The following is a 27,683-nucleotide window of genomic DNA, read 5'->3' as shown; positions in this document are numbered from 1 at the left end:
TAACAGTTAACGGTCGTTAAATAATTAACGATAAAAGATAACGGAAAAAGTAGGGTCGTGACAGTCCCCCAGTTTTTACATTATGTTAAATTTCACCCCCTTTGAGTAATTTTTTATTTTTCCCAAACCCTCTAATTTTAAGAGATATATATTAAACAAACTATAAATTTATCATAATGAATACGTACAACAGTTGGTAAGGATGTTTGTTGAAATCTTAAGGGACGTAGGTTCCAACCTTGAAGTTGCCCTTTTTTTTTTTTCAGGCTACCGATTTTGGGCCCAACGAAGCGGGCCGACCCGAAAACTTGTTATTATAATTAGATTATATATATATATATATATATATATATATATATATATATATATATATATATATATATATATATATATAATCACCCATAAGATGACCTGTCCAAACAATTACTCCTAGTTTAAGTATGCCAAACTTGTCTAGCACTAGTAGCAGCATTAATTAAGATCCAAAATACATAGATATTTTCTTAAAACCACGGATAATGGTGATTGTGACGTGGAGTGGATGAGGTGCACTTTTTGGAACAAGTCAGTGACTAGACCATGGATGGAAAAGGGGGGAGTTGTTATGTGGGTCTTTTGCCAAAGGATGACAATGACGTGACATTTTATTTTTGATTTTATTTTGTGTTGTATTAATTAGATTTTATTTATTAAACTAGTGAAATGACCCGTGAAATCACGGGTTTGTTCAAACGAAACAATTTAATGACATGTTTTAGGTACTAAGTGAATGTAAATGCTAAACTCATTTATTTTAATTACCCGTTTGACTTAGAAGGTTGTCGTTATTTTTACAAATATATAGAGACATGTATTTTCGCATACATATGTAAAATAATTAATTTCGTATAAAGGATCCATATTTGAATATTAATAATATAATAATTATAATTATAATTATTATATTAAAAGTAAATAATAATAATAATTCGCTCAAAGTTTAGTATTTATATTTATATTTTTAATAATAATAATAATTATTAGTAATAATAAATGCCTTTTAAATTTTTTTAGAAAATTAAAATACAAATATTATAAATACTAATTTATTAATAAAGTAGAAGATAAATAATTACTCCTTTTTAATTAATTTATTTTAATTAGTGTTTATGACATCATCTACATGTCTTCTAATTTTTTCTTTTTTCTTTTGATTTATTTTTATAAAGGATAATTGCTTATTTATGACATCACAAGGATAGAGATTTAATATTAACTATAGATAAGATAAAATAAAATAATATATAAATAAAAAAAGTTACATTAATAAAAAAAGCGTTACTTCGAAAAAAAAAACGTTACATAAAAAAATAAAAGACAATGTCGGGTGCTTGGGATGTCGGTTGCGATTGTGATTGCGTTTGTTGTACGGATTGCCTTTGCTGTTGGGATGTCGGTTGCGTTTGTTGGTGACCCGAAGTGAACATATTTAGTTGACGAGCTTGTTGATGCATCATTTGTTGTAAGTTATATTGTTGAATTTGTAATTGTTGTTGTTGCATTAGTTGTTGTTGTTCAAGAGTCAATCGTTGACTCGGATAGAAACTTTGAAAGTTAGGATATGGCGAAGCATTCGGGTTGGATGAAGAGGTACCAAAGGTGTGCGGGTAAGATGAACCATATGTGTTCGGGATGGAAGTCCCGAGTAGAGAAAATTGGTAAACGAATTCGGTAAACCGGAGAAATCCTTTTCATTTTCGTTAAAATTTGAGTTTGAGTTATTGTTGGTATTTGCCCTTTGGTTTAAAAAAAATGAAGAAATGAGAGTGTTTTATGTTGTTGTATGTTAAATATGTGATATATATATAGGGTAACATTAACCCCCCCCCCCCCCCCCCCCCCCCCCCCCAACACATTTTATTTGGTCCAATCATGCGATGACACGTACACAAGCCGCCCATCTCTCCTACGCGTGATCCGGTGACAAACGCCTCGGGACGTACCCCACAAACGCCCATTTCCAGCGTTTGTGGTGCCACATGGGAGGCGGTGGGGAAGAAGCCGCCGCGTTATCTGTGATCTAAAGGAGTAAACCGATAGTCTAGCAGCCCCCACCGATCAACATAGAAAAGCAAAATCGTGTAACTCATTGTTAAGAGAACATGGCCCTAGGATTGAACTCGTGACCTCCGCGTTGTGATGCATGTACGCTATCATCGTGGGAACATCCAATAATATATTATCCTAAAGGGAATTAGTGTTTTGGTTCTCAAGTTTGTGGTCTTTTAGTCGGTCATATACACATCTCACAAAACAACGATTGTAAAAATTACTACTCGGTGGGGAATCCCTTAGGGAACTTTTTTAGGGAGTACGAAAACTCGCGGGAGATACTCGAATGTTGACCTAGACCATGTGACCGTGTTTTGATTGACTTTGACTGATTTTTCGAGTAATCCCGAGTTTTGACCAAGTAGTCCCGAGTTTGACCGAGTTTGACCAAGTAATCTGACTAATAGGATTGAGTAATAGGGAGACTTTTTTTGCCGAGTGCTCCCAGGTACTCCGCGTTTTGCAACAATGAACATAACCATTTAGAGTAAAAAGTTGTCTTGCTCTGGGCTTCTCATTAGTATGTCCCCGATCTTGTAAAGAGTTTGTGATGCATCATCTAAGTATGGGATGCATGGTATGTGCAATTCTTCATTTCCATTATTACTGTTTTCTAAACATAATAAAGAGTAAGGTTACAAAATTTTGCATACATGGTAGTAACTTGAGGTGCTTATGAATTAAAACTTTATGACTTGCTTAGGTTGGCTTCCGTGCTTTCCAAGTGCCTTATCTAATGCTGTGTGGAATTCATTGAAAGAAGTAAGCTCCATGCTGCAAAACCCACATTTGTATATATCAAATATTCAGAAACGTAAGAGCAATCGTCGATGAAAAATAACTGAAGTATAAATCATCCTTCTCTTATTTCAGCTTTTCGCGAGAAAAGTATAGTAACAAAGAGAACAATTATAGACAAATAAATGACTTACTCGTATCTTAATTTTCCTTCACGAATTAAGCTTAGTAGGTAATCTAACATTTCTCTGCATTCTTTAGTTTTATCTGAACTTATCCACTTTTGCAACCAGAATCCTTTTAAGCTAAGCTCCTGAAATATAAAGTTTAAGATTGATAGATATACAAACCCAAACCTACAATTTTTGTACATATTTCTTTAATGGGTCACATCACGCCCAAATGTGGGTTCTAATTCTTACAACCTCTTATATTGGTTGATTTTGCATTAATAAATAATATGAATCAGGCAATATCACTTCCCTCATAATCATGAAAAAGGTACGGAGTAATATTTTATTGCCTGCAATAACTTTGATAAAAAAAAAAAAAAAAAAAAAAAAAGAAAAGAGTTCAGATGAATGACAAGATTGGTTACGTACTTTAAATATGAAGGATGACGTTGATACAGTTATGGGTTTCTTAGACATACCACCATACGTCACCATTGTTCCACCCTGCCTGAAATCATCATTAGTATTAGCATTTTAGTATTCTAATTGAAAAACAAACTTACCGATTGAGGTAACGTATATAGAGCCTAATCTCACCTTAAGAATTTAAGAACCAATGAAGCAGCATTGCCACCAACACAATTAAATCCTAGAGCAGGTTCAGGTACATTACCCTACAGAATAAACGATATGTATTCATGAAGGAGACAAACCTAATATCATAGGTGAAGGTATAAACAATAGAGGCTGCAAGCAAAACACAGTTTTTGCACTGACAAATTAAATAATCATTACTCAAACGCCCCTTTACTATGTGAGTTCTCCACAATTATAAGCCAGAACCGAATGCACCTAATAGCAGCATTGCAGACTAATTATCTTTAACAAATTCAAGTAAAACTATACCAAAAGACTCTTAACATTCTTCAATTCAAGTTGACTCTCGGTAAACACTTCATCGGCACCAAGTTTCATGAGTTTCTCTTTTGCTTCATCTGAACCAGGCCTACAACCCACAGTTCAGTTAAGAAAACAAATCAAACTAACAAAATAGTATGAGAACCTAAATATGCCACTTCTTAATTGACCTGTCTCGTATAATATTGATGGTATGTATGCCCCGGAGTTTAGATAGCTGAATGACACATTGCCCAACCATGCTGGTTGCTCCATTTTGCACAATTGCATCCCCTGTTCAATTTATAAACTTAACCTCATTAACTAAAAACACACCAGAAAATGCAAACTTAATATCACCAGAGAATGTATGTAGCACCTGATTTGAGATTCATGTAGTCCTCCATCATCCTTAGGGCAGTCAAAGGATTAACTGTAACCGTGGCAGCATATTCAACTGGTGTGCCTCTATCGATTTTGTGCCAGAAACTTCTATCTGTCACGATATGCGTCTGCCATGTCCCTAATATAAAATGAATAATCAACATGTTTAAATAACACCCTGAAGGAAAATATTATAAAATAGTTCACTGAAGATAAGCACTTATGAAACCACTTTATGCTAACCTGTTCCTTGAGTGACAGACAAAAAGGCATGGATTGTGACAATACTGTAAAATAGGTATGCCAATACATATAGAATCACTTTGGGACACGGCCATATTGAGGTACCTAACTATAGTAAAACCCTAATAGCACACTGATTGAAGACACGACACAAGGCAGAATTAAACTTTGTCCTGCTTATCCAATCATTTACATGTTTTCACGTTTACTTTCAACTAGATGATGTAATGATGTATGATGTATAATGCAAAACCAATTAATACAACTGTATTTGCATCATTTTGTACTAAGAAGCTATCCTCAATATTGGATATCGTTAGAAATGAAACTAAAGAGCACATAAGTAACAAAACAAATATATAAAGATTGATGATGGCAAGTATTTACCGGGTGACGGTGGGGACGCCATAACCAAATCGCCTGGAGAAAGACCTTGTACCGCAGACCCTACAGAGTGTACTTCTCCAACACCCTCATATCCTCCAACTGCAGGCACCGGAGGCCTCACAGGGTACACACCTACAATACCAAAATACAAACAAATCATCTTCAAGCATATTCATACAATCATACATATGTTGCATTAATTAAAAAAAATAAATAAATAAATAAATACAACTATATGCAACTTCACAGTATTTTAAAGTGTAAATAATTTATTGATAGGCACAACTTGTTAACGGTTTACTCATTCAATCCGTGTTACCCAGGATTATAAACTAGTATGTGTTATATATAACACCAATGCACATACATCGCAACATAAATAGAAATATAAATAGCTAGTCATCAATCAATATAACTATAACTATATAACTCATTATAAAAAGAGATACTAAAAATTAATATAGTCATAATTAACAATTTCACCTTGAATTCTGTTAATATCGGATGGATTGATGGGAGCAGCAAGCATTTTAACACACACATCGTTTGCTTTGATTTCAATTGGTGGAAGTTGGATCACTCTGCACATATAAATTTAGCTAAATAACTGAATTCATTTGTTAACTGATTAGTTGGAAGTAATAAAACATTAAATTTAAAAAAAAAAAAATAGTGAAGTGTGAGAAAGTAATATGACTTGGTAACAGTATCAGGAGGACCATGAGTCTCGTATATGACAGCCGTAGACGGCGGTGACATGAGGCCGGCGGAAAAAGCCCTAAGTTGACTGGAAGTTGGAAAACGAGGGCGGAGGAGGGTTGGCGACATGTAGGGTTTTAGATTTAAAAACCTCACACACGCCATTGATGTTGAACTATATTGATGATATTGAGATGAATCTGCAAATTTTATCTGTGTTGTTAATAATCTACGAGTAGTTTTTTAAAGCTCTGTTCTCCGGTTTAATTATAAAGAAAAATGTAATTTGGATTTTGGAGATCAAAGTAATTATCTTCATACCTATTACTTTTATTGTAATTATAATAATATAATTATAATTATAAATTATAAATTATAATTATAATTATAATTATTATAGTTAGAATAATAATAATACAAGTTAAACATTGTAAATTAATCTAATAACTGTGAATTTTATGAAATAAAATATACATAGTGTTATAAAAGTCAATATTAGATGCTAATTTTATTATTATTATAGAATTATAGATATTGTATAGTAGATTTTTTTGAGTATATATATATATATATATATATATATATATATATATATATATATATATATATATATATATATATATATATATGTGTGTGTGTTATGAGTTCATAATGTACTCACTTCAAAAATATATAAAACACATACTTCTCTAATATTCCCTCTATATACTTATTAGTCACCAGACCACAAAAGGTAGTTATAAGCCTACTGAATTATAACACGTTATCAGCACGAAGTGCTCCGTATAATCAAGGTTTATCTAAGCAAGCACACGTCACTAATCAAGGTAAGAAATTGTTTAACTTTTATTAACTTCACTAACATTTATATTTATGTTATTTAAGTTATATATGGTCGTTGATAATGCTAAAAACGAACATATATTTCATAGCATTATCCCTCAAGAAAGACAAGCTTTTAGTTGCAATTGTTCTATTTACAAGTGATATTCGTTTAAATAATAAAAGGTGAAGACAAAAGACAGATTCGACGAATTGAAGACGCAAACGACCAAAAAGCTCAAAAGTACAAAATACAATCAAAGTGGTTCCAATTATTGATGAGAAACGTCTCAAAATTACAAGAGTACAAGACGCGAAACGCAAAGTACAAGATATTAAATTATACGCAAGGACGTTCGAAAATCCGGAACCGGGACCAGAGTCAACTCTCAACGCTCGACGCAACGGACTAAAAATTACAAGTCAACTATGCACATGAATATAATATAATATATAATTAATTCTTAATATTAATATATATATTATATTATATTATAAAACCGTCGGCAAGCTAGGAGCCAAGCTTGTGTGAGCTGGAATCCACAGCTCCGCACTCGCGGAGCTTATAAAGGCAAAAACCTCCGCACTCGCGGAGGTCAAATAGTATTACGTGGGCCTATAAAAGGCCGAGCATTCGGCCGAAATTTACACATCTTTTTCTCATTCATCATACGTAAAATATATATATATATATATATATATATATATATATATATATATATATATATATATATATATATATATATATATATATATATATATATATATTTTAATTTTAATTTTAATTTTAAATCCTAATAATAAAGGTATGTTAGCTAATGTTGTAAGGGTGTAAGTCGAAATTCTGTCCGTGTAACGCTACGCTATTTTTAATCATTGTAAGTTATGTTCAACATTTTTACATTAATGTCTCGTAGCTAAGTTATTATTATGCTTATTTAAAACGAAGTAATCATGATGCTGGGCTAATTACTAAAATTGGGTAATTGGGCTTTGTACCATAATTGAGGTTTGAAAAAAAGAACGACACTTGTGGAAATTAGACTATGGGCTATTAATGGGCTTTATATTTGTTTAACTAAATGATAGTTTGTTAATTTTAATATAAAGATTTACAATTGGACGTACCTATAAATAACCATATACACTCAATCGGACACGATGAGCTGGGTATTTATATGTACGAATAATCGTTCATTTAACCGGACACGGGAATGAATTAATAGTCTATGGAATTATTAAAACAGGGTTGAAATTATGTACAAGGACACTTGACATAATTGATAACAAAGTATTAAAACCTTGGGTTACACGCAGTTGATATCCTGGTGTAACTATTTAACAAAGTATTAAAACCTTGTTACAGTTTAAGTCCCCAATTAATTGGAATATTTGACTTCGGGTATAAGGATAATTTGACGAGGACACTCGCACTTTATATTTATGACTGATGGACTGTTATGGACAAAAACCAGACGGACATATTAAATAATCCAGGACAATTAACCCATGGGAATAAACTAAAAATCAACACGTCAAACATCATGATTACGGAAGTTTAAATAAGCATAATTCCTTTATTTTCATATTTAATTGCACTTCTAATTATCGATCTTTTATTTATTGTCATTGTATTTAATTGCAATTTTAATTATCGTACTTTTTAATTATCGCACTTTTATTCATCGCAATTTTATTATTGTTATTTACTTTACGCTTTAAATTAAGTCTTTTATTTATTTAATATTTTACATTAGGTTTTAACTGCAACTAAAGTTTTAAAAATCGACAAACCGGTCATTAAACGGTAAAAACCCCCTTTTATAATAATAATATTACTTATATATATATTTGTATTTTTATAAATTAAAACAAATATAGCGTTAAGCTTGTTTAAAAGATTCCCTGTGGAACGAACCGGACTTACTAAAAACTACACTAATCTACGATTAGGTACACTGCCTATAGTGTTGTAGCAAGGTTTAGGTATATCCCATTCAATAAATAAATAACTTGTGTAAAATTGTATCATATTTAATAGTTTTTCCTAATAAAATATACACTATTTCATATACGCCTCGCATAACATCAAGTATTTTTGGCGCCGCTGCCGGGGAACAAATCTAGCTTAAAAGTCGGAAGCGCAACGCTATATAAAAAAAATAAAAATTTAACCCCTTCCCATACTTAAGATCTTGCAACGCCCTCATTTGCAAGAAATCAGTAACAATTTAAATTATTGAGGGTGATTAGCGTAGAAAAATAATTAAATTTTACCAAAGTATCCAAACATATTGGCGTTTGTTTGCTGAATGATAATTGGTGCACATCATTTGTTCATTCCGTCTTGTTGTTACATCACATTTGTTTTTTCATTTTTGTCATCAAAAGTACTAGCTTTTGCTGAACTTAATGCCAGTCTTTGAAAATGCGCTGTTTTACCCTGTTTTGTATATGAGATAAACTACAAACACATATATACATATTTTTGAAGTTGGGTTTTCACACCAAATTCAAAAATTATTAAAATATAATAAAGTTAGAAAATTATAAAAGCTATTATAATAATAAAATAAGAAATAAGAAATAAGAAAATTAAGAATTAGTAACATTACAATAAAATAAACAAAAATAGAAAATTACGGATGAGGAGGATGGTTCCAGTATGGGTCCCAAGCGTATCCATAGATGCTGTAAAATGCTTGGGCCGGGTCATATGTAGGATATGGTGGTCGGCTCTCTAAAGTCCAAGGAGCAAATTCGGGCATAACGGTAGGAATGTAGTCTCTACCTACGTGTGTACAATGACTTATGATTTGGCTTTGATGATACTGCCAATCTTGAAATGCTTTTTGTCTAGCCATTTCATACTCGTGTCGAGCCATAAAAATTTGCATTTCCGTCATTGGATTACCCCCTCCCGATTGACCTTGCTGTTGATCTCTCTCAACCTGTGGATGCCTGCCATCATAACGTGCTGCTGCGTTGTTTCGTTTCTTTAAGACCTTAGCACCATGATAAACACGCAAATCTATTCTATCGCGGGGTTCTGGTTCTGCCATTAATAATCCCCCCCGACTTCTATCCACACCGAGATATTCAGCAATGAAAGTAATAAATATACCACCTCCTATTATGCTACCACGCCTCATACCCCTAACCATAGTCAATAAATAATAACCCACACAAAAAGGTATACTTACAGCGCTCTGTGGGTCTCGAATACACATGTGGTAAAACAAATCCTGTTCATTTACCTTTTCCTTATTCTTACCTCGTTGTGTAATCGAATTGGCTAAAAACCTATGGATTACTCTTAATTCAGCTCTATCAATATCAAGATAAGAGTATAACCCCCCCTGGAATTGGCGATGGCTAGTCATCCTACTCCATACGTCATTTGTATCAAAATTCTCATCCACCCTCCTACCATAAACTATTAACCTCTGGAAATCATAAGATGCTAGCTCCTCGAGCGTATATATACCTAAAGCCCGAGCCATGTCTAGTAAAGACATATGGCACATCTCCCCTCCTAATAAAAATCTAATAAAACTACGATCGGTTAAAGTATCTACCCGATCATTTATTTCAATAGTACACAACAACTCTATACACCATTCTCTATATACAGGTCTACGCATGTTGAATAAATGTACCCAATCACTAAAAGTAGAATTACCATACCTTTGAGTAAGTAATTCCCTGATTGGCTCGGCCAATTCCACTACCTCTAATGGTTGCCAATCTATAACTCTGGGTACCTCAACATTATTAGACACAAGGTTGTGCAGGTTCTTTTGATATTTTGGATAGTCTATCCAATATCTATCAAATCTCAAATTCGGATGTAAATTTGCCTCATGAATGTTTGAATATGAAACAATTGGGTGAGGCATATCTTGTCGGTAATGGTTATTAATTTTCTGTTGATTTGCATCTTCCGGAGGAGCATTGCGAGCCTGGGATGAAGATTCACCCCTTTCAGTCTGTGAAATATATTTCTTAGTGATATGCTCTAGGCCACTCATAAGATAGTCAGACTAATTGATTTTCCATGGCTACATAGGCGTAACCTCGAGCATTTAACGTTTTTTCTTCTAAACATATGAACGGTCCGTCTCTGCATAAAGTAACAAATTCGGTGTTTGAATAGGTTTGATTATTTGAACATTTACCTTCGTGTGACCATTTTCCGCATTTGTGACATTTTTCAAGGTGTCGTGCTCTTCTTTTCGCTGCGGATTTTGATTTTCCTTTACCAAATTGTAACTTATTATCTTCGCATCTGGATTCTTTTCTTACTCCGTCCAATTTACCTCTTATTAATGATACCAATTCACTTGGAAGTGTGTCATTATTACGTTTAGTGATCAAAGCGTGTAGCATTAGACCATGGTTTAATTCACAGGAAGTCTTCATCTCGTAAAAACCTAAAAAAATAAAAATTCGGAATGGGGGGAGAAGACTAGTTCTTTAGGGTCTGCTAGGGAAAGACCATTCGGGTTCCATTTTCGAGAACTACATGAAAACAGAAAATCTAACTCTAACAGAAATACATATTATCCTTTAAAAGACTTGATTCTCCCCACACTTAGTTAGCTGTGGTGTCGAAATTGTGATTAACTTCGTTGTCAACTTCCATTGGACTATCTATGTAATGTTTAACTCTGTGACCATTAACCTTAAATTCAATCCCATTTGAATTTATTAATTCTACTGTTCCGTACGGGAAAACTCTTTTGACTATGAATGGTCCAGACCATCTTGATTTCAATTTTCCAGGAAATAGCTTGAATCGTGAATTGAAAAGAAGAACTCTGTCTCCTTCTTTAAATTCTTTTGAACTTCTGATTCTTTTATCATACCATTTCTTCGTTCTTTCTTTATAGATTAACGAATTTTCGTATGCTTCTTGTCTTAATTCTTCTAATTCGTTTAGTTGACTTAACCGTAGACGTCCGGCTTCATGTAAATCAAGATTACATGTCTTCAAAGCCCAAAATGCTTTGTGTTCAATTTCTACTGGAAGATGACATGCTTTTCCGTAAACGAGTTTAAAAGGTGTGGTTCCAATTGGAGTTTTATAGGCTGTTCTAAAAGCCCAGAGTGCATCCTCCAATTTAATGGACCATTCCTTCGGATTTGATCCTACGGTTTTCTCTAGAATACGTTTTAAAGCTCGGTTGGTATTTTCAACTTGTCCACTTGTCTGTGGATGATATGCGGTGGAGATTTTATGAGTTACTCCATATCTTTTAAGAACTTTCTCAAGTTGATTATTACAGAAATGAGTACCCCAATCACTTATTAAAGCTTTCGGTGTTCCAAACCTCGCAAAAAGACGTTTTAAAAAGTTGACTACAACTCGTGCATCGTTAGTTGGGAGAGCTTGTGTTTCCGCCCATTTAGATACATAATCAATGGCAACGAGAATATATAGATTATTATGAGATTTTGGAAATGGACCCATAAAGTCAATACCCCAAATGTCAAATACTTCACATACTTGAATGACATTTTGTGGCATTTCATCACGTTGACTTATTTTTCCGGCCCTTTGACAAGCATCACAGGATTTGCAAATAAGGTGTGCGTCTTTGTAAATTGTAGGCCAATAGAATCCAGCATCATAAACTTTTCTTGCTGTTAGTTGTGGCCCATAATGCCCTCCTGTTGGTCCTGTGTGACAATGGTTTAAGATTTTACTAGCTTCATCTCCGAATATACATCGGCGTATTATTCCATCTGGACAACTTTTAAACAAATGTGGATCTTCCCAGAAATAGTGTTTTATATCACTAAAGAATTTCTTTCGTTTTTGGTACGATAATCCTTTTTCAAGGAATCCACATACTAAATAGTTTGCATAGTCTGCAAACCATGGAATTTCATTATAATCTATCTTCAATAGATATTCATCAGGAAAGTTGTCTTGTATGGCCGATTCATTTAGAACTTCTAATTCGGGATTTTCAAGACGAGAAAGATGATCAGCGGCGAGATTTTCTGCTCCCTTTTTGTCTCGGATTTCAATATCAAACTCTTGTAAGAGTAAGATCCAACGGATTAATCGTGGTTTAGCATCTTGTTTCGAAAATAGGTATCTAAGAGCAGAATGGTCGGTATAGACCACCGTTTTAGCTAGAACGAGATATGAACGAAATTTGTCAAAAGCAAAGACAATAGCAAGGAGTTCTTTTTCAGTAGTTGTGTAATTTATTTGTGCTCCTTGTAACGTCTTACTAGCATAATAAATAGGTTAAAATCGTTTTTCAATCCTTTATCCTGAAACGGCTCCCATTGCAAAATCATTTGCATCGCACATAAGTTCAAACGGTAGATTCCAATTTGGAGTTATCATAATCGGCGCATTAGTGAGTTTTTCTTTAAGAATATTAAAAGATTTGATGCATTCATCTGAAAAGATAAATGGAGCATCCTTTTCTAGGAGTTTATTCATAGGAGTGGCAATTTTAGAGAAATCTTTTATGAAACGTCGGTAAAAACCGGCATGCCCTAGAAAACTCCTAACTCCTCTAATATTGGTGGGATGTGGAAGTTTAGCAATTACATCTACTTTAGCTCTATCCACTTCAATTCCTTCCTTCCTTTGAAATTTTATGACCAAGAACGATGCCTTCTTTAACCATGAAATGGCATTTCTCCCAATTAAATACTAGATTTGATTGTTCGCATCTAATAAGCATTCGTTCAAGATTAACTAAACATGATTCAAAAGTATCACCGAAAACTAAAAAGTCATCCATGAAAACTTCCATGCATTCTTCTATCATGTCGTGAAAAATCGCCATCATGCACCTTTGAAAGGTTGCAGGGGCGTTGCAAAGTCCAAATGGCATGCGTTTGTAAGCAAAAGTACCATAAGGGCACGTGAATGTGGTTTTCTCTTGATCCTCGGGTGCTATTGGAATTTGAAAATATTCGGAAAAACCATCAAGAAAACAATAGTAACTGTTTCCGGCTAATCTTTCATTTGATCAATAAAAGGTAAGGGAAAGTGATCTTTTCTGGTGGCGTCATTTAATTTTCTATAATCAATACATACACGCCATCCTGTTACAGTTCTAGTAGGAATAAGCTCATTTTTCTCATTTGTGATGACAGTCATGCCACCCTTCTTAGGCACGCATTGAACTGGGCTTACCCATGGACTATCAGAGATTGGATAAATTAAACCTGCATCTAGCAGTTTAATAATTTCTTTCTTAACAACATCTTGCATATTCGGATTTAGTCTTCGTTGGCGTTGCACATACGTTTTATGACCTTCTTCCATAAGGATTTTATGTGTGCAATATGAAGGACTTATTCCTTTAATATCATGAATTTTCCATGCAATAGCTGGTTTATGAGCTTTCAACACAGAAATGAGTTGTGATTTCTCATTTTCAGTAAGAGAAGACGATATTATTACAGGTAATTCAGATTCACCATGTAAATAAGCATATTCCAAATGGTTTGGAAGTGGCTTTAACTCTAATGTCGGTGGTTCTTCTATCGATGATTTGTATCGATATCTGTCTTCTTCTTTTAGCATTTGAATTTCTTCTGTTGTTGGTTCATATCCATTAGCCATTAGTGTAGCTAACATTTCAGTTTCATCAATTGGTTCAGTTCCTTCTCCTAAAGAACATTCTCCTGTTCCTTGTAATTCTGGAAATTCTTTTAACAATTCTGCATGTGATTCTATAGTTTGAATATAATAACATGTATCATCTGCAGATTACGGTTGTTGCATAGCTCTATCAACAGAAAAGGTAACACTCTCATCCTCTATACTTAGGGTTAGTTTCTTACCAAACACGTCTATCATTGCTTTAGCCGTGTTTAAGAATGGTCTTCCTAATATGAGAGGAACTTGAGAATCTTCTTCCATATCCAGAACAACAAAATCTACTGGAAATACTAAAGTACCAACTTTAACTAGCATGTTCTCCATTATCCCTCTAGGATATTTTACTGATCTATCGGCTAGTTGTATGCTTATTCTTGTTGGTTTCAATTCTCCAAGGTCTAGTTTAGCGTATAGTGAATACGGTATTAGATTTATACTAGCACCTAAGTCTGCCAATGCTTCTATTTACTAATTTTATAATTTTCTAACTTTATTAGATTTTAATAATTTTTGAATGTGGTGTGAAAACCCAACTTCAAAATATGTATATATGTGTTTGTAGTTTATCTCATATACAAAACAGGGTAAAATAGCGCATTTTCAAAGACTGGCATTAAGTTCAACAAAAGCTATTACTTTTGACGACAAAAATGAAAAAACAAATGTGATGTAACAACAAGACGGAATGAACAAATGATGTGCACCAATTATCATTCAGCAAACAAACGCCAATATGTTTGGAAACTTTGGTAAAATTTAATTATTTTTCTACGCTAATCACCCTCAATAATTTAAATTGTTACTGATTTCTTGCAAATGAGGGCATTGCAAGATCTTAGGTATGAGAAGGGGTTAAATTCTTTCGGATTTTTAAAATTTTTATCTTAAACACTTAGTCACCATTAGAAATACTAGTAACGTAGTAGTTGTATTAGAATCTAGTGCTCTCTGATAATAAAGAACAACCCTAGTCTTATATACTGACTACCCAATTCTAGTAAAATTTTTCAAAATTTTCAATTAAATGAATTCAAAATCATGTTTATATATATATATTTATGAACGATAAAACTAGGTGTTAACACCGAAATTATTGTTACCTCGGAAAGGACATAAATTGAGAAACAAACCAAAATGTTAGAATTCATTTAAAATGGAATAGAGGACAATAAAAAGGCAAATAAAAGAAAATAAAAGCCAAGTGTGGGAAAATTTACCAAGTTATCTTAAACATATGTCACATATTTCTGTAACAAATAATTGAAGATACTTTTACTTTGGACTAAACTAAACAGTTTTACCCGATTTACTGTAAGAAAGATGGATCTACACGATGAATCAATTCCATCACTTAAAGGAAGTAAAGTCTTCCGAAAAAGAAACGCGCTTCTTGATTTAGGTCATGAAGTTGTCGTCCAGACCAGCTGTAGGTTGACGAAAAATCTAGAAAAGTCATCACTAAAATCAGCAGGAAATCCACGGACCTCAGCATCAAACAGGGTCGCTAAGTGGTCAGACTTATCCTAACCATGAGAGGATCTGTCTCGTAAAATGGGGAGGATGCCGTGTGTAACGACCCAGAATTTTCCGATCGTTCTATACTTATGAGATTAATATTTACATAAATAAAACCTTACCAACATAATAAGCAATCCAAACTGTTGAGACTTATATTTTTGAAAAGAGTTTTACACAACGTTTGACCGTCCAATTTGACCGATGATATCACGAACTATATAACACACGATAATTATACGATTATGTATATGTACATATCTATACATATTTAACATGATTTAAGGATGGTTTAACATTTCATTGTGAACTAACAACAATGAGTTATAAGTATACTTTGAGACCACTAGCTTAAGTTTTCAAAACGATAACTATATGTAACGTTCTTTGACATAAATACTCACAATCTATAATGTGTTGTGATTTATGTCACCAATATGATTTAAGTGTAATGGGATTAATTTGTAACCAATATAATCTTGATAAATATCGAACAAGTTTGGGGAAGTGTGGAGTGCACACTTGTTTGAACTTATCTTGATTATGACGGAGGTTCGGGGGCAGCGCCCCCGATAAGCGGGGTCCAAGGGGCAGAGCCCCTGGCTGGGGTCGAGCTGCCAGGTCAGCTTGGAAAATTTTTTTTGGGCTAACATTGCTTTATTAAAAATGTCTTAAAATTTTATTTTTGGCCCGGTTGGACCCAAAAATAAAAGCCCGATTTTGAGCTTCTTTTACCGTATCATACCCATCATCTATACGTATTTACTATTGGTAAATACACATCAAATCAATATCCTTATCAGCCTTAGATCTGTCCTAGATAAGAGGGAATCTTATTTGTAAGCTAGCATACATTATTACTCAAAAATTCAACACAATAATTTGTCCTTGTTCCCTCAACAACCAGACTGTCCTATAAGTATCACCATCACCTTGGTTTTTGATTTCATTCTTACAACCATCTTTCTCTAACCAAAAACACACTCTTAGGAACTCTAACTGTTCTTCACAATCTCAGCAAATACTCATGAAGAACTAGCTTCATGAACAACCTATAATCATCATAAGAAAGTTTGATCAAGATTATTTTCTATCTTTTCCAGTAGCTTTATCCAAGTAACTTGAGGTAGTAACCTTATTCATAATCTTATTCATAATTTTGTGTTATAAAATTTTTAACAACAAGAACATAGTTTGAATGATTTCAAACCTGTTCGCAAACTAAATAGATCCTTCTAATTTGATTTTTAAAACACTTCAAAACCTGTAATATATCATATTATGACAAAATCGGATTAATCATATCTTGGCTAATTAACATAATATTTAATATATATTTACTTATGATTTGATTTTATATATTTCAGGACCACTCGTAAACAACACGAGAAGATTAATCATAAGACCTCATGATTGTACGCAACACGTCATCTGACAACACGGTACTTTATGTACGCAACACGTCATTTGACAACATGGTACCATGGGTCGAGATTAATTCTGATCAATACGAATACGATGGGGTCTTTATTTATTTTATTGAGCAACTAATTGTGGACCATTAACAACAGACTGCTAACTACGGACTAAGAAAATATTAAAAGTATTATAAGTATATATATATGTAACGATTACTTGAAAAGAAAATATGTTGATATATTATATATATGGTTAGGTTCGTGATATCTATCAGAGACCAAGTCGAGTTAAATACCTTCAAGAAAAAGGTGAGTATATAGTCCCACTTTTAAACTCTAAATATTTCGGGATGAGAATACATGCATTTTATGATTTACATTATAGACACAAGTACTTAAAAATATATTCTACGTTGAGTTGTACCACTGGCATATCTCCCTGTAACTTGGTAACTACTATTTACATGCGGTATTGTAAACGCGAATCCTGTTGATAGATCTATCGGGCCTGACAACCCCAACCGGACTGGACGACCAGTATTCAACGGTTGCACAGTACTTCGTTTCGGTGACTACACTTGGTACGGTGTAGTAAGATTTCATAATAAAGGGAATATGCGACGTTGAATAAATGTTAAGTATGGTTATCAAGTGCTCAACAACTTAGAATATTTTTATTAAAACGTTTATATATGAAATCTTGTGGTCTATATTCATAACGCTGCCGGCATTAAACCTATATCTCACCAACTTTATGTTGACGTTTTAAGCATGTTTATTCTCAGGTGATAACTAAAAGCTTCCGCTGCAACATGTTGAATTTAAGCAAGATCTTGAGTATGCATATTTGTGTCAAAAATAAAACTGCATATCGGAGAATTTGTAATGTAAAATATGTTGGAAGTCGTATTGTTATTATCACATGTAAAGTTTGTAAGTCTAAGATTATCGCTAAACGATAATCATTATTATCTTGTTTAAACCTTGTATTTATAATAAAAGTTATGGTTTGTATTGTAAAAACGAATGCAGTTTTTGAAAAACGTCGCATATAGAGGTCAATACCTCGCGATGAAATCATATGTTATTGTATTCGTCCTTATGGTTAAGGTCGGGTTTTGACACCGTGCAAATTAGCTTGATAAGACTAATGAATCAGACCCCCATAAAGGATAATCTCCTTAAAAGATCAAAAATCAGCTTTTAAGCCTGATATTACTCAATCCTAGAGATTGACCTTAAAGATTGAGAATTACAAACTCATGGAATTCGATGATATCTAAACTCGAGCTTGAACGAGAAAATATTTTGATCAAAATTACAAACCGATTTGTTTTCTGAAAACCCATTTTCAATGCGTTCATTACCATTGAACGTAAAATCCTAGGAATTCACCTAGAATTCATTAGGTCACCTGAACCAAATCGGGTGTCAACCGTAAGAACGGTGGTTGCATAGCATGGTCAAAGACAGGACCTTGTGCCAGACTGGAAAATTATAAGGGTGAGCTTTACTATTGCTCCTACAAAGGATAGTAATTGCGTCCTACACGTTATAGACCATAACTAAAAGCATGTCAGGGGACATTGCCTTAACAGTTGCTTGTTCAACGCTTTCCTTTACAACCGGACGGTAGTTTACCGAAAGGTAATATTCGGAACAAGTATACTGGACGTGTTGCTTTCCCAATACAAGGTTAGCAAGTGGGTGACACAAAACCTCAAGTTTTGAACTAAAATTTTAGATATCGTTAACCCACCAAACCCACAAAAATATTTTGCAAACATCGGTGAAGGGTTATTCCGGAAAACTTATCTAGGGTAAAAACTAAATTGAATTTTCAAAAAGATCAAATGTTTTCATAAAGATCCAATTTCCTTAAAGGATCTAAATTTTATAGTCATGTGGGACTGTAAACCATAACGTTACTACCATTGTTCATACCGCCGTATAGAAATCACTGATGTACAAAGTGTGAAGAATAAAGAAGTGATTCTAGTATATTTCAAGACTATATTGCTTGAGGACAAGCAACGCTCAAGTGTGGGAATATTTGATAATGCTAAAAATGAACATATATTTCATAGAATTATCCCTCAAGAAAGACAAGCTTTTAGTTGCAATTGTTCTATTTACAAGTGATATTCGTTTAAATAATAAAAGGTGAAGACAAAAGACAGATTCGATGAATTGAAGACGCAAACGACCAAAAAGCTCAAAAGTACAAAATACAATCAAAGTGGTTCCAATTATTGATGAGAAACGTCTCAAAATTACAAGAGTACAAGACGCGAAACGCAAAGTACAAGATATTAAATTATACGCAAGGACGTTCGAAAATCCAGAACCGGGACCAGAGTCAACTCTCAACGCTCGACGCAACGGACTAAAAATTACAAGTCAACTATGCACATGAATATAATATAATATATAATTAATTCTTAAAATTAATATATATATTATATTATATTATAAAACCGTCGGCAAGCTAGGAGCCAAGCTTATGTGAGCTGGAATCTACAGCTTCGCACTCGCGGAGCTTATAAAGGCAAAAACCTCCGCACTCGCAGAGGTCAAATAGTATTACGTGGGCCTATAAAAGGCCGAGCATTCGGCCGAAATTTACACATCTTTTTCTCATTCATCATACATAATATATATATATATATATATATATATATATATATATATATATATATATATATATATATATTTTAATTTTAATTTTAAATCCCAATAATAAAGGTATGTTAGCGAATGTTGTAAGGGTGTAAGTCGAAATTCTGTCCGTGTAACGCTACGCTATTTTTAATCATTGTAAGTTATGTTCAACCTTTTTATATTAATGTCTCGTAGCTAAGTTATTATTATGCTTATTTAAAACGAAGTAATCATGATGTTGGGCTAATTACTAAAATTGGGTAATTGGGCTTTGTACCATAATTGGGGTTTGGACAAAAGAACGACACTTGTGGAAATTAGACTATGGGCTATTAATGGGCTTTATATTTGTTTAATTAAATGATAGTTTGTTAATTTTAATATAAAGATTTACAATTGGACGTACCTATAAATAACCATATACACTCAATCGGACACGATGAGCGGGGTATTTATATGTACGAATAATCGTTCATTTAACCGGACACGGGAATGAATTAATAGTCTATGGAATTATTAAAACAGGGGTGAAATTATGTACAAGGACACTTGACATAATTGATAACAAAGTATTAAAACCTTGGGTTACACGCAGTTGATATTCTGGTGTAATTATTTAACAAAGTATTAAAACCTTGTTACAGTTTAAGTCCTCAATTAATTGGAATATTTGACTTCGGGTATAAGGATAATTTGACGAGGACACTCGCACTTTATATTTATGACTGATGGACTGTTATGGACAAAAACCAGACGGACATATTAAATAATCCAGGACAAAGGACAATTAACCCATGGGAATAAACTAAAAATCAACACGTCAAACATCATGATTACGGAAGTTTAAATAAGCATAATTCCTTTATTTTCATATTTAATTGCACTTCTAATTATCGCTCTTTTATTTATTGTCATTGTATTTAATTGCACTTTTAATTATCGTACTTTTTAATTATCGCACTTTTATTCATCGCAATTTTATTATTGTTATTTACTTTACGCTTTAAATTAAGTCTTTTATTTATTTAATATTTTACATTAGGTTTTAACTGCAACTAAAGTTTTAAAAATCGACAAACCGGTCATTAAACGGTAAAAACCCCCTTTTATAATAATAATATTACTTATATATATATTTGTATTTTTATAAATTAAAACAAATATAGCGTTAAGCTTATTTAAAAGATTCTCTGTGGAACGAACCGGACTTACTAAAAACTACACTACTCTACGATTAGGTACACTGCCTATAGTGTTGTAGCAAGGTTTAGGTATATCCCATTCAATAAATAAATAAATAACTTGTGCAAAATTGTATCATATTTAATAGTTTTTCCTAGTAAAATATACACTATTTTATATACGCCTCGCATAACATCAGTCTTTTATACCGCCTGAATTATATTTCTGTAATCTAATTTTTATTTACTTCACTAACATTTATATTTATGTTATTTAAGTTATATATGGTCGGTTATACCGCCTGAATTATATTTATGTAATCTAACTTTTATTAACTTCACTAACATTTATATTTATGTTATTTAAGTTATATATGGTCGGTTATACCACCTGAATTATATTTCTGTAATATAACTTTTATTAACTTCACTAACATTTATATTTATGTTATTTAAGTTATATACGGTCGGTTATACCGCCTGAATTATATTTTCTGTAATCTAACTTATTAACTTCACTAACATTTATATTTATGTTATCTAACATTTATGATTACTTATGCAATTAATCATTATTTATTTCATACATACTAATGTTTATTCTTAAAATTTATTATTTATGCATAATATGTTTATTCTCTTAATTTTCATATTTATACTAAATGTATTTATACTAAATATATTTATTGTAATTGTATTTGTACTAATAAAATTCTTTTATTAAAAATTATTATTAATACAACGAGTACATAACAGTCGTTAACGTCAACTAACGACGTTACAACGGTCATATATACATAACGGTTGTTAACGTCAACTGACGACGTTACAACGACTATATTTTTCAAATATAAAATAAACATCTCCGTTTTCACATTTTTACAAATCAATCTTCATTTTCTCAGATTACCACCATCAATTTTTTTTTTTTTTTTGTAAAGATGATTCACACAAGGATGATTTTTCCTATTGTATTGGTCATACTAACTATCATCATTGTTACTAATATACCACCGGGTGAACCTATATTATATCCTGCTCTTGTGGTTTTATCATTTGTAATCATGCCATTATTCTGTTGTTTGCTACTTATGAATTTAAAATGATTCTAATTTCATTTTATTATTTGTCTATGATTAGAAATTGATTATGATTATAATTTATGTTGTTCATCTTTCTGAAAATAGAAAATGTCAAACTTATCAAAGCTTGAGTTTGATGCCCTAGACGTATCGGAAACAAACTACACATCATGGGTCATGGATGTAGAAATAAATCTTGGATCATTGGGTATTCTAGAAACTTTAAAAGAAAACAATATTTGTTCTGATCAAGATAAATTAAAATCAATTGCTTTTATTCGCAAACATATTGATATCACCTTAAAACATATGTATCTCACTATCAAAGATCCACATGTTTTATGAGAAAGTATCAAGAGTAGATTTGATAATCAAAAGGAAATATTACTCCCAGCTGCGAGGGAAGAATGGAGAAATCTAAGGTTCCAAGACTTTAAAAAGGTAAGTGAATACAGCTCGGCCATGTTCAAGATCCGTTCAAAGCTTCAGTTCTGTGGTCAAGAAATAAGTGATGTTGATATGATGGAAAAAACTTTCTCTACAATGCATTCTGCAAACATTACTATACAAGAAAATTTAAGATTGCAGAATTACAAAACTTTTTCCAAACTTCAAACTTATCTCTTAGTTGCAGAAGTGAATAAAGAATTACTGATGAATAATCAAGAATCTCGTCCTACGGGTGTGCTAGCATTCCCTGAAGTTAATGCTATTAACAATAATAATAAAAAAAGAAATGCACCTAGATGAGGACGTGGGCGAGGTCGTGGTCATATTGGCCAGAACCATCATCATGGAAATTACCATAACAATAATAAAAATCATAACTATGTTCGAAATCACCCTTATGGTAATGGTCGTGGTGGTGGTCGTGGTCGTAATGGTTACGGTGATCGTGGTCGTGGACAAAGAAATAATAATTCACAAAATTATAAATTTCAACCACCATACAATCCCACAAATCATAATGTTGAAGGAAGCTCTTCAAAGAATATTGAAGATTCTTGTTATCGATGTGGTAAAATTGGACATTGGTCAAAAAACTGTTGAACAAATCAATATTCTATTAATCAATATTCTATTAATCAATATAAAAGGAAAAGGAAAAGAGGCAAACCTTGTGGATGACCTTGATACAAAAATCACTGAGCCAACAAGTGACTATTTTAATGAATAAATTTCCTATTATATGTCCATATCAAATAAATGGATGTAGATTTACGATCTATATCATATCTACTTTACTATATGTTTTCTTATTATGTATTTTCGTTTGTAACATATTTTTGAATGTAATATATTGATGAATTATGTACTCATTATTTGTTTCTCATATTTTGAAGTTCATGATGCACACTACTGGAGTGCAAAATCAGTCAAATGGTGGGGATCTTTGTATTGCAGACAGTGGTACCACACACACTATACTCAAATCTAATTAATATTTCACTGATTTTAAAGCAACAGAAGGAATGGTACATACTATATCAGGTCCTGCGGATTTAATAAAAGGAATGGGAAAAACAAAATTCATGTTACCAAATTGTGAAGACCCGTCCTAATCCATCCGGACGAAGTCCATATCGATTATAAACGATTCACAACAGTTGATTATATCGCGAGATACTTGACCTCTATATGATACATTTTACAAACATTGCATTCGTTTTTGAAAAGACAAACTTTCATTACATCGAAAGTTGACAGGCATGCATACCATTTCATAATATATCCAACTATAATTGACTTGATAATAATCTTGATGAACTCGACGACTCGAATGCAACGTCTTTTGAAATATGCCATGAATGACTCCAAGTAATATCTATAAAATGAGCAAATACACAGCGGAAGATTTCTTTCGTACCTGAGAATAAACATGCTTTAAAGTGTCAACCAAAAGGTTGGTGAGTTCATTAGTTTAACTTAAACAATCGTTTCCATCATTTTAATAGACCACAAGATTTCAGATTTCCATTTCTCATAAACATACGTCCCATGCATAGAGACAAAAATATCATTCATATGGATTGAACACCTGGTAACCGACATTAACAATATGCATATATAAGAATATCCCCATCATTCCGGGATCCTCCTTCGGACATGATATAAATTTCGAAGTACTAAAACATCCGGTACTTTGGATGGGGCTTGTTGGGCCCGATAGATCTATCTTTAGGATTCGCGTCAATTAGGGTGTCTGTTCCCTAATTCTTAGATTACCAGACTTAATAAAAAGGGGCATATTCGACTTCGATAATCCAACCATAAAATGTAGTTTCACGTACTTGTGTCAATTTCGTAAAACAGTTATAAAAGTTGCGCATGTATTCTCAGCCCAAAAATATAAAGGGTAAAAAGGCAAATGAAACTCACGATACTGTATTTTGTAGTAAAAATACATATGACGTCATTGAACAATGCAGGGTTGGCCTCGGATTCACGAACCTATATCAATTGTGTATATATTAATACGTATAATGTAAGTTACAAAATTTCATTTATTAATATGTATTATTTATATATTATAGTTTTGTAGAATTTATTCTAACCTTTATTTTAAAACGTATACTTATATTATATTTTAAGTTATATTTATATATATATATATATATATATATATATATATATATATATATATATATATATATATATATATATATATATATATATATATATATATATATATATATATATATATATATCTATTTTATGTATATATATCTATAATGATTTACGTTTATATAAATAGTGACATTAATATATTTATATACATATATTTGTGGTTAGTATTGTATTTATGAAATTTTATTAGTTTGTTATGTGAATTATTAATACAATCCTAGTATATACCATAAGTATATATATAGTGTACAAAAGATTTATTTGTTAAAATAATAATTTAGATAATAATGATTTACTAATAATAATAATAATTTTATTAATAATGATAATACTAATAGTAAAAAAAATGAAAATGATAACTGTTAATGATACTAATAATAATAACTCTAAAATAATATTAATACTAATACCATACTTATGTTAATAATAAGGGTTCTAATATTTATAAAATGATAAATGATAATCATAATAATACTAGTAAATATTAATGATGATACTGATAAATATGATATTATTAATTGTAAATGTACTGATGATACTATTATTTATAAACCGGTACAAATTCTAATATTGATGATAATAATATATTTTTATTTCCTTCATAATAATAATAATGATAATCATAATCATAATCCTAATGATGATAAAATACTAAAATGATAAGTTTATTGCTAATAATAATATTATTAATACCTATCATAATAATAATAGTAATGTCTATAATACTTTCAAATATGATAACAAGTATGATACTAATAATAACAATAACAATAACAATCAAAACAATCACAATAATAATAATAATACTAATAATAATTAATATATAATAACAATAATAAAATTAGAAAAGAAAACTACCTCACATGAAAAGAGTTTCAAAAAAAAAAAAAGAAACTACCGTCCTCTGGACTCGATCTCGTGACCACATGCTCACACGCAAACACTCTCGACCATCCCACCAATTCTGATTCTCTGTACTAATATCGAATTTAAATTTTATATATAAACTGTTTTTCTTCTATTCCTCTTCTTCTCCACAAGTCTCATGGATTCAACAAAACATCAATAACCAAAAAACAAAATCGGGGTTCCCTTTAAAGCTTCAAAACATTACAGAAAAAAAAATAATTTGGGTTCTAAAATAAAAAAAAAAATACTAAAGGCCTACTGCAGCGTCGGTTCTTGGAACAAAAAAAAAATTGATTTCGTAATAGATAACATTATAGATAATGTTTATAACACGAAATAGTTTTCTAAACATGTATAAAAACTACTGGAATCGTCAATTTGATCAGAAACATATACACGAACGCGAATTTGTCTCAAGAACAATTGTTGACTTTTTTTAAATTAAACTTTGACTTCAAAATTCAAGATCGATATAAAGATTTGAGAGTTGAGATTTTGCAGATAGATTCAAAGAAAGATTTCTAACCTTTCTGCATTTTTAGATTTTGAAACTTTATTCGAAATTGAATTAAGAGAAAAAAAAATTGGAGCGTGCAGAGAAGAAGAAAAAAAAATATCGCTGTGCTCTTTAATCCCATTGGATTTCCTTTTTATTTGATTTGCAATTATACATAATCATTTTGTAATAATAGAGATCGGTTGATAAAAAATGGAGAAAATGTCAACACAGGTTCACGAGTTTGGAGCAGGAAAGAAACAAAAAAAATAATAATAATAGAGATAAAGGATACAGAGGTCAAGCGTATAATATAGATCCCTACTGTTTTTTTTAATTAATAATAATAATATATAATAACAATACTATTAATATCTAATAATATTAATAAAATTAATAATAATGATAAATATAATATTAATGATAATAATAATTGTAAAAATGATAATAATAATAATAATAATAATAATAATAATAATAATAATACCATACTAATTATGATAATATTAATATTTTATCGATAATAATAATATTAGTAATAATAATCTAATTTATACATCCAATTTCATCTTTATATGATATAAAGTGATATTATGAATACAAATATTGATATTTGACGATACAAATAACATTACTACAACAACTATATTTGTATTTAAATTTAATTTATTAATATCATCTATTATTATGTAATATTTAATAATTATGTAATATGTATTGTAACATATACTGAATATTATATATTTATGCATTTTAATATAAATATATTATAATATTTATTTACATACTAATTATATTATACTTATGTATGTAATTATGAAAAATATAAATTTTTTATATATGTAAGTATTATATATATTTATTAAAATAGTACATTATTTCATCATAGATATATTATAAATTTCTACATATACATAATATAATAATTATGTATAAAATCATATATATATAGTTATATTTATGTATATATGTATACTACCATATATATAAAATCATGTTTTAAATGTTGAGTAGATGATTAATTATGTATATTAAACAATTAACTACAAAGTATAACATTGTACATTTAATATTTTGATAACGTTGGTAAAATATGTTTGAATCATTTATATACAATATACTATATATATTCAAAATGAAAATCTTTAGTTATTAAAGGTTATCTTTTATAATAACAAAATTACTTAATAGTTCATTAATACTAATATAATTAGTTTTATATATAATTATTTATATTTACATTCTTAGTTACAATTAAAGGTTCGTGAATCGTCGGAAATAGTTAAAGGTCAAATGTTATCATGAAATAGTTCAAACATAATGAGACTCGGTTTAATAGACTTTGCTTATCGAGTCGAATCATATAAGATTATGTTTAAATTTGGTCGGAAATTCCCGGGTCATCACAGTACCTACCCGTTAAAGAAATTTCGTCCCGAAATTTGAGTGAGGTCGTCATAGCTAACAATAAATATGTTTTCCTGACGAATATGAGTTGATAACTTGAGTTTTATCATCATTGAGTAATATGGATAAAAATAATTCAATTATTCGAAGAGTGCGAATGAAGCTATTCACAAAAGGATGAAATGAGAAACAAAGATTTGTTTTTAACTTTTGACGTAGTCAGGTTTGAATTTAGAAAATAAGGCGCGTCTTAACTTTTGACATTGCCTTGGTTGAATTCCGGAATTTAAGGGATTTAAAGAAAATCTTGAAG

The 27,683-nt window shown here is 31.3% G+C and overlaps 1 protein-coding gene across 1 annotated transcript; it reads right to left on the bottom strand.

The window, feature by feature from the left end:
- Positions 1-2,591: 2,591 nt before the first annotated feature.
- Positions 2,592-5,832, bottom strand: LOC139876403 (enoyl-[acyl-carrier-protein] reductase, mitochondrial-like). The gene is made up of 10 exons (XM_071863715.1): positions 5,611-5,832; positions 5,397-5,494; positions 4,914-5,045; positions 4,279-4,422; positions 4,091-4,193; positions 3,909-4,008; positions 3,600-3,676; positions 3,432-3,510; positions 3,024-3,142; positions 2,592-2,865 (listed from the first exon to the last, which is right to left on the bottom strand). The coding sequence occupies exons 1-10, from the start codon at positions 5,775-5,777 to the stop codon at positions 2,772-2,774; spliced, it is 1,113 nt and encodes a 370-aa protein (XP_071719816.1). The 5' UTR covers positions 5,778-5,832; the 3' UTR covers positions 2,592-2,771.
- Positions 5,833-27,683: the final 21,851 nt, after the last annotated feature.

Source organism: Rutidosis leptorrhynchoides, chromosome 1 (genome assembly GCF_046630445.1).
Source record: "Rutidosis leptorrhynchoides isolate AG116_Rl617_1_P2 chromosome 1, CSIRO_AGI_Rlap_v1, whole genome shotgun sequence".
Taxonomy (NCBI): domain Eukaryota; kingdom Viridiplantae; phylum Streptophyta; class Magnoliopsida; order Asterales; family Asteraceae; genus Rutidosis; species Rutidosis leptorrhynchoides.
Note: the sequence above shows the minus strand (reverse complement) of the source record. Positions and strands in the feature narration are given on the sequence as shown.

Excerpts from the sequence above, each read along its gene's own strand:
- LOC139876403 (XM_071863715.1), bottom strand. The coding sequence starts at position 5,777 with ATGGCGTGTGTGAGGTTTTTAAATCTAAAACCCTACATGTCGCCAACC. Across the intron at positions 5,046-5,396 it reads CGATATTAACAGAATTCAAG|GTGTGTACCCTGTGAGGCCT; the intron begins GTGAAATTGTTA and ends TTGGTATTGTAG. Across the intron at positions 2,866-3,023 it reads GAAGGAAAATTAAGATACGA|CATGGAGCTTACTTCTTTCA; the intron begins GTAAGTCATTTA and ends TGGGTTTTGCAG.